General features: G+C 41.6%; 1 protein-coding gene across 1 annotated transcript; it reads left to right on the top strand.

Annotated features, from left to right (window-relative positions):
- Positions 1–653: 653 nt before the first annotated feature.
- LOC103374065 (low-density lipoprotein receptor-related protein 5-like) lies at positions 654–11,366 on the top strand (the record flags this gene model as incomplete). Its single annotated transcript, XM_008304094.1, has 11 exons — positions 654–850; positions 1,274–1,479; positions 1,640–1,830; positions 3,168–3,377; positions 3,508–3,633; positions 4,281–4,517; positions 5,905–6,015; positions 6,938–7,177; positions 7,267–7,409; positions 7,498–7,595; positions 8,375–11,366. Coding segments are annotated over 11 exons (2,084 nt in total), but the record flags the coding sequence as incomplete, so codon positions are not given.
- Positions 11,367–12,914: the final 1,548 nt, after the last annotated feature.

Genomic DNA, 12,914 nt, shown 5'->3' with positions numbered 1-12,914 from the left:
ACTGGACAGGTTGGTTTCACAGAAGTGTGATTGACTTGGAGTTACATTGTGTTGTTTAGGTTTTTCCTTTTTTTAATGATTTATGTATTTGGAACATCTCACAGTTGAATTTAAAAAACATCAGCAGTGGAACTGGTAGAAATCTGTGTGTGTGAGTGATTGACTGCTTGCCCTGTGATGGAGGTCGCCCTTGTTCAAAGAGGTTTCTCTGGCTTCCTGCTGCTATGCAGCTCCAATTGGGACTCAAGAGCAAATGGAACAAAAATAGCTGAAGTAGAAGGTAAAACAATTAACCTCAGTTGCTTGTTGCTCAACAGCCAACACACAAGTTGTCAAACACAGCATACTTTGTCTTCTTCCAAAGGGTCATAGCCCACCACAATTCCTCAGCTCTTGGGACTATCTTTGAGACTAATTTCAGCTGTTCTGATGGGATGGTGTGTGTGTGTGTGTGTGTGTGTGTGTGTGTGCTTGTGCTTGTGCTGTGTACTGGGTTTTGACCCTGTATGTTTGTCTTTGTATTTTGCAATGTGCAAATGAGCAAACTTTTGCCAGAGAGGATACTGTGTTTACTCCTTCTTTCCCATCCCTCACCTCCACACCACTAAACCACCTCTTTATCGACCCCCCACCCTCTATCTTGCTGTCTGTAGCTCCTTCTAGTTTCCTGCTCTTCAGTCAGAAGGCCAGTATCAGCAGAATGGTTTTGGGAGAGCAGAGTCCTGACATCATCCTACCTATACATGTTCTGAGGAATGTCCGAGCTGTCAGCTATGATCCGCTGGACCGGCTTGTCTACTGGCTGGACGGACGACAGAACATACGGAGAGCCAGGGATGATGGAGCCATGGTAACACTATGCACACCCTTACAGCTTATAAGACCTATACAGCTGTCAGTAGGTGGTAGTGGATGATAAAATGCTATATTAATTGCTTTTGTGGAAACACAATGTCAAATTAACATTAAATGTGTCCTCCCCTTCCATAATAATGCTGTCTGTCTGTAGGTCAGGAAATTGCACATATTGGCCTTGTCTCCTTTGTAGATAACATGTTGCAAACACATTAGGTTGATCACAGTAAAGACTGATATCAGCCATGAAGATTATTCAGATTTACACAGCTTCATAAAACAATACGTACTGGAGCTAGACTGATAGATCTGCTGTAGTAGTCAGGCAGAAGGCAGCTAGCAAAGCTTCACATGATTGTGAGGAAATACCAAAATGAGTCAAGTGTTGAGTTTGTTGCCTTGCTGTGTTTTCCTGCAGTCTTCAATGATAGTAAGCAGCACTGCTCAACCTGTGGACAACCAGCTTCATGACCTGAGCCTGGACCCCTACAGTCGCCATATTTACTGGACCTGTGAGACAACCAACACCATTAACGTACAGAGGATGGATGGTCACACTGTGGGTGTGGTCATCAAGGACGACACAGACAAGCCACGGGCCATCGTGGTCAATGCTGAGAAAGGGTGAACTTATTTTCATTTTAGTTTTAGTTAGATAAGTAAGATGAGTGGCATCCAATAAGAAAGTGGAGTTGTGCAACTGACTCACTGGAATATCCCAGCGACACAGAGAGCAGAGGCAAGTTGCATTGACCTATGTAAACATGTCTGTCCCCCTCTGCAGGTACATGTATTTCACCACAGTGCAGGAGCGCTCAGCTAAGATTGAAGGAGCCAGCCTGGATGGGACAGAGAGAGAGTCTTTGTTCACCACTGGCCTGATCAGACCAGTAGCTCTGGCTTTGGACAATAAACTGGGAAAACTCTTCTGGGTCGATGCTGACCTTAAACGCATTGAGAGCAGTGACCTGACAGGTGAGCTAGCTTGAACAGTAATAATTCATGAGAAAAAAAATAGCACATCAATGCACATTTTAATGAAAAGAATAAAGAGCGGTACCATCAGATATACAATAGTAATGCAGAATATTTGCAGTATGACAAGAAACAATAAGCATCTTGTTCCACCTCACTGTAGTATTTAAAAACAAACAAACCATGAAACAGTGAAATAGGCAAGTTTAAGTTTAATGAAGTGAAGTGTAGAAGTTAAGTAGAATGACACTTACTCAGAGAACTATTTAGATTGGCTGTACTTCCTGCTCCTTAAGCAGACCAGAGGCTGTCTTAAGATTGAAACACATGTATGAATGGAATCAAGGGAGGCCAGACTCCCATGCCTTATTTATAGCAATGTGCAGCCACATTATGTGACCAAAAACGGACATTTACTGAAGACAATCCACATGCAGAGATTAATATTATTTGTTGAACAAAGGCCAAAGAACACAGAGACAGATACTGGAGCACTGTGTTTTCTTTTTTGGTTTGATGAGGTGAGCCAACTCCGTTTTTCCGTTCAACTACAAGTGAGAAATGGCTGCTGGTTTGGGTAAAAAGAATATTTCAGTGACACTGTTCATGTACAAACAAAGCCTCCCTACCCATCAGTATGCGTTTACTTTGGCTCATCCAACGACAGCTATAGCAGCTCGTTCTTGCAGGCTACGATTATTGATTTTGTCAGTCCTAAAATATAAGCCTATAAGTGTAGTGCATCGATTGCATTTTGTAAAACTTCTTCAAACAATTGCACATCTGTATAAAAGCCATATAACGGTTGATTAGTAAAGTTCCGAGATTGTGCACAGATGGTGCATGCAAAATGGGCGAACAGTGAGTCATAATGTCACATGAAACTGTGCTATTAGCAGCAGGACCTATTTTGCACAGACTGTAGATAATTTGTCAAGAAACATTCACAAAGAGCATTAAATGTCTTTCACTGTTTCAAAATGGCAAGCCTCCAACTTGAAATTTTATTTCATGGAAGAGGAAGAAGTTGAATGTTGCCAAATCTGGTGAGGGAGGCAGATGGGCAGCGACGATTGTGTTGTGGCAGCTCATTGGAGCCCTCGCATTCCATCATGCCACAGTTCAGGTCATTTGTCATTTGGGCCAAATTTTCTTTCTTAAACACCTCAGAACATTACATTTGAATTCTGCCATGAAAAGCCTATAAACAGTCATGAAAATGTTTCATTTGACCTCTTATACAAGATTGAATATGATATGATCATTGATATGAATTAAAATAACACAAGTTGGTCAGTATATACTATTTTCTCATCATGCTATTCCATTTCTCTCAGGAGCCAATCGCATCGTCCTACAGGATTCAAACATTCTTCAGCCAATGGGCTTGACAGTTCTGGGAGACCATCTGTACTGGATTGACCGGCAGCAGCAGATGATAGAAAGGGTGGACAAACTGACTGGAGATGGACGCACACGCATTCAGGGACGGATATCATACCTGACCTCCATCCACGCTGTGGAAGAGATGGACCCACAAGAGTTTGGTACAGACCACTGGCTCTGTTACTGCTATATCCAGATATTGACTAGCTCACTGCAACACATTATATTGATAGGGCTTTGCGGTTTGACATCACAGTGGGTTTTTGTAGTAATGACTGTTTTTTTCTCCAGCATCCCACCCTTGTTCCCGTGACAACGGGGGTTGTTCTCACATCTGCATTGCTAAGGGAGATGGAACACCTCGCTGCTCCTGTCCAATACACCTAGTGTTACTGCAGGATCTGCTGCACTGTGGAGGTGAGCAACAAAACCACACTAACAGCATTAACCCAATGAACCACAAAACCCGCCAACAGGTCTTTAAAAAAATACTGTGCCTTTGAAAGCTGTAAAAACAGAAAGAATTATTTGTATTTCAACTTTCTGACAGTCCTGAACTACTTATCCGTGAAGTACTGGTCAAAAGCTTTGCCAAATCCAGGCTGCATGTTGTGATATTTCATCATTTTATTCTGCAACTGTTATCTAACATTTTTTGTAGGATTTATTCCATTGTAACTTATTGTACAAAAGACATTTCTGAGTTCTCTCTACTTCTAGCCATAGTTGTAGTGTTTCCATAGAGATGCAAGACTTTCTATTGCAGTAAAACATGAGCCCATGATGAGAAAAAAATATGAGGTGGAATAATACAAATTGTGGAGAGAAAGCAATGTTAATGTGTATTGAGTCTAAGAATAGTGACGGGGCTACTATTATTTGTTAACATACTGCCATGTTAGATCTGCAACTTTACACCCCTCACTTGCACTGTTTTGTGTGCATCCTGAAGACTCAGAGTTCTGTAGCCTCCTGAAGTTAGGTGTTCATCTCAGTTTACGTCCCTTTCTCCTCTTCTTCTCCCTCACACTCTCAACATATGTCGCCTCTCTTATCTCTCTCAGAGCCTCCAACCTGCTCCACAGAGCAGTTTACCTGCTCCACAGGGGAGATCGACTGCATACCAATGGCTTGGCGTTGTGATGGCCTCCCTGAATGTGAAGACAGTAGCGATGAGGACAACTGCCCTGTCTGTTCTGCCTTCCAGTTCCAGTGTGACAAAGGAGGCTGCATTGATGCTCAAAAGCGCTGTGATGGTGAACCCGACTGTGCTGATCACTCTGATGAACAGGACTGTGAAAGTAGGTTTACACAATAAGTATTAGCTTAATGCAACTGTTAACAGCTACACGATCTACTTTTCTGTGACTAATATGTGAATATAAAGTTCCATAATGGTTCAGTTTGGATCAAAGCTGCTGCTGGCATATATTTCAAATGTAAAAAAAATAGTCATAGCTCCAGTTTTTCTCACAGAATCCTCTGTGATGCCAAGATAAGGCAGATTTATACATAATGCAATTCCATTTTCAGAGTTTCAGAAACAGTTCTGACCTGATTATCTATAAACATGTTAATCAAGACAAGTGTCATTAATAAACCTTTTTTCTTATTCTATTTTGCCCCATAAAATATGTAATAGGTATTATGAACTCATAGTACTATGTTTGTAGCAAACTTAGTAATACCCACCACACACACAGTGCTGTGTTCTCCATCAGCAGCTGCACAGTATCGCCTCTTCTCTGACGCTGTGTGCATGCAAGCAGGTTCATCGAGAAACCAGAAGGGAGATGGACAGGAAGGTCCCATAGTAGAACATGTTTTCTAAACCAAAGTCTTTAAACCAAATTAAAATGCAGCTTAGCATGACAGGGAAAGGTATCTCTATCTATGATCACAGGTGCATTCACTTTTGTCCTACTCATTTTTTTCTTTGCAGGCTGAATTGTGAATACAGTCTTTCTAAAGTATTGTTTTTTTTAGATGTTTATCAAGGGAAGTATTCTGCTTTAACTTAGAAGTAAGGCAGTTCTTAAGAGGTGATTTGATTTTTGAATCTTTTGCACAGAGGTGTACTCACTTCTGTTGTATTCTCAATCCTTCAGAGGATGTGACACTTCAAACTGAAACCACTACAGCAAGGCCAGACATGGGTGGAAATTGGTTATGACCACAATTTGTCATCCCCAATACTTGTTTTCAGTCAGCTTCAGTAACATAGTTCCTGAAAATACATGAAAATCATCCCAAAACATTTTATAGGGTGACAACACACAACAGTAAGTATAATCAGGTCCACCTACAGTAAAGGCAAAGAGTTGGTCATGCTGTTTCACAGATATCTCTGCATTTCCCTGTGATTTGTAACCATTTGTTGAATAGCAAAGTCAATCATGTTTAAGAAAATGAAGCCCTAATTATCAAAAACAAAGATGTATTTTTAATTCTTATCATTTGGTGCAGACTAAAACCTCTTTGAGGGCCCCTAAATATTCATCTTATGCAGGAAAAACCCTGACATATGAGCTGTTAATATCCAGAGGTTTATGAATTCATTAAAATGAATTAATTCATCACAGATTTGTGTAGAATTTATTCTTCTAACATGCTGCTACACAAAATCAGTTTCAGTAGTAAGAAACTGACAAGGAACTGCTTTTTCTTATGTTTCCTCCTCTCCTCCAGCCATCTGCCCTCCTAACCAATTCCGCTGTGGCGACAACCAGTGTATCACTAAAAAACAACAGTGTGACAATTATTCTGACTGCCCTGATGGATCAGATGAGCTTGCCTGTGGTAAATACATTTACATACCTTCACAGTATGAGCACACATACAGTCATGGCTTGATAATCTGACCCTTTACAATCCGATAACTTTGCTGTCCAACAGGTTTTTAGGAAAAACAAACGGAACCCATAGAAAACAGCCTTAACATACCGACAGCCTTGGATTACGACTCCGACATGACGTTTTATGTCACAAATAAGAATAACAGCGTATTATCTGACTTAACAATCCAACAGATTGGCTACGTTCAGACTGCAGGACTTAATGCTCAATTCGGATTTTTTTGTGAAATCCAATTTTTTTGCGAGTTCGTTCACATTTCCAATTAAATGCGACTTGTATGTGATCTGCTGTGTGAACTTCATATGACCCAAAAGTGTCCCTCATGCGCAGAAGAGGACACAATGACGTCACACACAGCGAGCGTACTCAGTGTTTGCCGAAGTAAACACTGATGGTAGCGGTGGAGCGTATCCGCCACTCCCTTGCCGCCACCAGTGGTGGAAACAGAAGTGTGACCGCTATCCTAAACTAGCATCAGCAGCCAAGTACTGCCTGTGTGTTCCGGCGACTTCCACCCCATCAGAGTGCTCCCCTGGGGTGGAAGTGACCAGAACGTGCATAAGTGCACCGGTCAATTAGGTGTGAAATCCAGTGATGCGTAGTGTTCTAACAATGCACTAATTGTTATAGCAACTATAAACAATAAATATTAACAGCACATTACCCTTAAAGCATCAAGTCCTCCTTGTATCTCGACCTCCGTCTTGACAATCCGACAGCCTCGCTATCCGACATAAAAGAAGGTTTTACATTTAGTGTCAGATTATCGAGTCACGACTGTATTTTGTCTGGTGAGTTCCTTTTACTTTTACTACATTTATCACTGACCCTGCATCCTTTTTTTCTTTATCTTTCCCATGTGTAGAGTATGTGTCTCCGCCCTCCATTGGCATCCCTAATACTGGGCCAAACACCATCGGTCCAGTCATTGCTATCATCCTGCTCGTCTTCGTAATAGGAGGAGCTTATTTTGTCTGTCAGCGTGTAGTGTGTCGACGTTACAAAGGGCCTAGTGGGACTTTCCCTCATGAGTACATCAGTGGGACACCTCATGTGCCCCTCAACTTCATCACCCCCAGCAGCTCACAGCATGCCACCTTCCAAGGTAAGCTCAGACACAGAAGCAATGGTGCCATGTTTACAACGTTACTCATAGGTACTGGTGTTAGTAAAAATGGGAATGACTGTCTGCAGGTATTTCCTGTGGGAAGTCCATGATGAGTTCAGTCAGCCTGATGGGCAGCAGCAGCAGTGGAGCGCCTCTGTATGACAGGAACCATGTGACTGGAGCTTCATCCAGCAGCTCATCATCTACCAAAGGAGTCTTCTATCCTCAGGTCTACACACACACACACACACACTGTGTATGCATGCTGTTCATTGTTTCATTTCCAGTCAAATAACACAGATCCTTTCTGTTTGTAGATCCTGAACCCTCCTCCATCCCCAGCCACTGATCGCTCTCTTTACAACACAGAGATCTTCTATTCCTCCAACAGTCCATCCACCACCAGATCATATAGGTTTGCACTGAAGATATTTTTCACCATGGAGCTTGATTCTTTCAGGAAGCAGGGCAGATAACTGTATAACAGATCTACTATTACATATTGAAGGTCCCATATTGTGCCCCTTTTTAGCAAATTCATTAAATTCTGACCAGTCTCCAGAATGTGTCTTTCAAGAAGGCTCATTTCACCGTGGCTGTATAGCCCAGGGTTTTAGGGATGTTCTAAATGAGCTGTTGTGCCGATAAGCTGCTGCTGTGCCTGCCTCCTCCAGGAACAACACGCTGTCTGCTTCTGACACTGACAGCTCTGGCTGTCAATTACAGTTTGAGCTGGACAACAGTTGGTTAGTTCGGTGTTACATTGTAGCTGGGGCGAATTTTTACTGGCTTATAAAGCTGTGCAACGTTTTGTGAGGTGCTTGAGAAATGGCCAAAGTAAACATCTTCATTCATTCATTTACACCTCCACATTTATAACAACAACAAAACACAGTAATGGTGGATTTTCACCGTATGGGACCTTCACGTCAGGGACCACATGGAGCTAACGATGATGCAGTTATATTTCCTGCTTTGTGTTCATTGTCTCCTGCTTCTAGCCTTGTTACCACTGGTGCTGCTGTTGATATATTTAGCTTTTTAAAACTCATTGTTAAGCGTCATAAGTTGATAGGAGGCATGTGATTGAAATAAAGACTTTTTAATGAGACAGTTTCAAAAAAAAAAAAAAGATTAGATGTACAGTAAGTAAAACTAAATCCTGATGTCAGCTTACTCTGTTATCTCCACCAGACCCTACCACCCGGTCCGTGGCGCCGCCCCACCTACAACGCCCTGCAGCACTGACGTCTGTGACAGTGACTACACCCCTCACCACCCGCCGGCTGGACTGGCGTCATCAGCAGGCCGCTGGAAGGCCTCCAGCCATGGCAGCCACGGCAAACACAACAAGTACTACATGGACCTTAACTCAGACTCAGACCCGTATCCTCCACCCCCCACCCCTCGCTCCCAGTACATGTCGGCTGAGGAGAGCTGCCCTCCGTCCCCCTCCACCGAGCGCTCCTACTTCCACCTGTGCCCCCCTCCTCCTTCTCCCTGTACTGACTCCTCATGACCCTCCTACATCCTGGGTGCTCAGTGAGGACGAAAGGGATGAAGTCAACTTACGACAAGAACTAGCCTAGTCCGGCCCACTTTACTAGGAAAAGAACTTGTGTGCCAACTTCCAGTCCTGGGCGGCTCACACATGCTGCTTTATATCAGCTGGTTAGGCTCAAGTGCCTTGCTCAAGGTCCATATGTCCCACAATGGTCATTTCATCATTCCAGTCGTCCTGGAACTGTCAGGGTGACCATCATCCTGTCAGTTCTGTGTCTGTCTTCCAAGCGTCCTGCTCAGACATTCACTCACTTGTGGCAGGTTGAAGGTTTAAGGCCTCCCCTTCATTGCTGCAGGACACAAAAAAATAATGGATAAATTTGGCCAGCAGCTCCCTGTTCAATTTTCATTCCATCAAATGAAGACCTCATTTGCTGGGCCGCTTCTTGATTACAAAATTTCCATCTGTTCAAACAGAATACTAAATACTTGTTTGCTCCCTAAACTCTGTACTGTGTGCGTGGAACTCACTGGTGTTGTGTGAAAACCACAAATCCAATGCAACAAGTCGTTCATCGGGACTAAAGACCCCCCCCAGCTTTACAGCATTTATCTCCTCCATCCTTACAGTCTCCTTGTTGACAGACAGTGACAGGACTGTGTGTATTGTTTAAAAAAAAAAACAGTCAGTGGAATTATTTTTCATATTTTATTAATGCTGAGCGATCTGATCTAATCCACTGCTTTAGAAAACAAAAGGACAGTTGGATGAGTGGCTGTGTGAATGAGGCAGTGATAATGTTAAATAATTGGACAGATGTGTACGTGAACATATGTGCATGTTTGCTGGATGTAAGATAGTAGACACATTTGATGACGGAATGAATGTTTAAAATTAAGAATGACTGAGTTGATGGATGTAATAGGTCCAAGATCACAGTGTGAAGGCTGATGTATATTGTTTTGAAATTGTGTCCCTCTACATTTCAAACTGGGAATTCTTTACAGCTGAACACAGGGCCTTTTGAAGAGGTACAGCTTTTTTTTTTTTTTTTCCAGTCAATGAAAAGACAAAGACAATTCTGCCAACAGTTGCTATCCTCTGAAACCACCACCTGACGTCGACATACCAAATGAGCATCATCGTGTAAAGCTAGTGTACATAATGAAGTCAGTGATTGAGTTGTGAGAAGTGAATGCTTTTCATTGTGAATTTGAACCTCTTCCATCACCTTCACTTCACTGTTATTGTCCTGTTTACCAAAAGTATGTTTGCTGCTATCGTGTACATACTATATCAGACTTTGATTTATAATTACACACAAAGGCCAAAATTACCACTCTTGTACATGCAGTAGATCATGAAGCTATGTTACAGTTAATAACAAATTATTCTTATAGCAACTCTTGTTATTTGTATTTGTAATTGTTTTTGTATGTGTAGATTATTATGTATGTCCTCATTGTCAGTTGCCATGTTTGGTTTGAAGGAGTCTTTTTTTGGAAATAGACGGCTGAGATACATTGTTTAGGACTGAACTTACTGAACATATCCGTATGCTTCAGATGAATCTTCCCTGATCTCACTTCAAAATCATTGTTCTTTTGTACGTTTTATACATCTTGACAATGAACTCAACAACCATCACTGCATTAAGTAGGCATGAAATGGGGGTTTTGGACAGTCGCCTCCAGTGCAGTGGCCCTCACCAGTGAATCCTGCTGTGAACTTTGAATGCTTCCTCCCATAAAACAACCTGCAGAAACACTGCCAAAAAAAACCAAAGCCAAAAGTTTGCCTCACCTTATTTATACACTTTCCCTGACTTTAACCTTTTGCTACATTTTGTAGGATTTCTGAACAATGAGTGGGCAGATTTCTGTCAGGTTTTCTGGTTCACAGAGGAGGAACCCTAGTGTTTTTATTGACACCCTAACCTCTGCTCTTTATATTGTAAAGACCAACTTAATGCCCTACTTTAGTTTGATCACAACCCCAGATAAGCCAGTGCCCAAGGTCAGGTTTTTGTTTGATCTAGAGGGCACAATGACTTCATTCTCTCTCTGTAAAAATACAACACAATCTTGCAAATAATAGTATAGATTAGAACAAGGATCAGCATCATCTTAATTATACAGTGCTGGCAAAGCTCAAAAACAGACACGAGGTCAGACAAAAAAACATTTCTGACATCTGGTAACAGGCACCAGGGCAAAAGTAGCCATGAATTGTGTTTTCCACAAGAGTAAGTGTTGGCCACTGTGCCTGGAAAAGGTTCTTCTGTGTTAGATGAGTAAGAGGAGATTGTAGAATACTAATAGATAAGTATACCAGCACTTTTGAAGGTGGGGAACTTTAGGAACTTGCAGTAACCCTATTGCCCAATTACTTTTATCTCCTGTCAGGTGACATTCAGCCTGATGCCTGGTTACTGGTCTGAGATGGGTTTTTTTCAGCTGCAGTAGCTGAAGTATCATCAATACAATGTGTCAGTGGGTACTTGCTGAGCAGCACAACACATTTATATTAAGGGCTATATGTCCTGCCTCAAACCACTGTGTCAGTAAAACCTCTTAAAACCTGTATTTGTTGTCTCAGCTAAGAATGCTTTGTGTAATTTACACTTGTGACATTTTTTTGTATCAAAAGCATTTTTATATAATAAAGGTTTTATTTTAAGGAGTTTTGTCAACTGTGTTTCCTCTGTCAGTCACTGAGTATTCACGGAGGCCAATGAATGCTGAGTCCTTTTGTTACCTGTATAAATCATTACATTGTGGAACTAAGCTCTTGTAACTTTAGTGTCACAGTGGAGTGAAATCTAACAACAGTAGCTGTAGAAGTTTTGACTGTCAATCTACAACAGGGGTGCCCAATCCTGGTCCTGGAGAGGCCCTATACAGCATGTTTTAGATGCTTCCCTCTTCAACACACCTGATTCAAATGATCAGCTCATCATCAAGCTCTGCAGAAGCCTGATAACGATTCTGATCATGTGAATCAGGTGTGTTGGAAGAGGGAAACATCTAAAACATGCTGGATAGGGGCTCTCGAGGACCAGGATTGGACACCCCTGATCTACAGGAACAGCATTAGTAGCAAACAACCTCTTTTGCTGTTTGTCATTACAGGTGAAACTATAACTGATGGTAAGACATGGATGTGAATTACTTTGCACAACACCAGTAATGATACATAAACAGTCGCGAGCAGAGTTTACATACACTTACAAAAACCATGTATATCATGGCAGTCTTAAATTTCCAGTGACTCATACAACTCTTAATTTTCTATGATGAAATTATTGAAAAACATGCATCTTTGTCGCAAAAACAATCATGCATTTTGGTTCTTTCACAAATTTATTGTAGATCGTCTGGAAATATGACAAAATCTTTGTACAGCAATTATAATATTTGGTAAAATGAATGTTTACCGTAATGGGGCACTTTTTGTAGCCATCCTCAGGGTTCTGGTTGTATCTGTGATCAATCCTCTTGACAGAATTGGTGCTGTTAAACTAAATTTGTTGGCTTTTTGATAGACGTGTTTCTTTAGCACAGGCCACAGATTCTTGACGAGGTTTAAGTCAGGACTTTGGGGACACAAGTCTCAAATCTTAACTTTAGCCTGATTTAACAATTTCTACACCACATTTAATGTGTGTTTGGGGTCATTATTGTTAATGAGGCTGATCAATACAAGTAGAGTTGATTAGTTTGTTGATACTCAGTCTGGAATATTAAACATTTATTCCCAAATTCATATTTGGTGGTGCCCCGATTATAAACGAGTGCGATTTTAATCATAAAGTGTAGTTCAGCTACATATTGTAGTTTTTGGTACAGCTGTGTGAGGCTGTTAGGCTACATGTTATAATAATTGGTTCCCACGTGTGAGACTACACAATTTAAGCTATTTTGCTACACGAACTTCAAGCTGTTGTTTGTGGAGGAAGGGCTTCCTTCTTGATAAAACTTGCCTGTGGACACTGACAACTGTGCTCCAGCAGCTTCACATTCACTAGTTATACATTCAGAGCTGCTTTTTGGTGATTCTTGGGTGACTCTTAACCATCCTGACCAATCGTCTCTCAGCGGCAGGTGATAGATTGTTTTCTTCCTGTTGTTTTCATTTTCTTTTCCTTCAGAAAGATTTGAGTTAGGCCCTGTTTTATTATATTTATTTCTTTGATTTGGCACGACCCCACAGCCGACCCTTCCCCCACAC

This window comes from Stegastes partitus, unplaced genomic scaffold (genome assembly GCF_000690725.1).
Source record: "Stegastes partitus isolate 25-593 unplaced genomic scaffold, Stegastes_partitus-1.0.2 Scaffold2130, whole genome shotgun sequence".
Classification (NCBI taxonomy): Eukaryota; Metazoa; Chordata; class Actinopteri; family Pomacentridae; genus Stegastes; species Stegastes partitus.
Note: the sequence above shows the minus strand (reverse complement) of the source record. Positions and strands in the feature narration are given on the sequence as shown.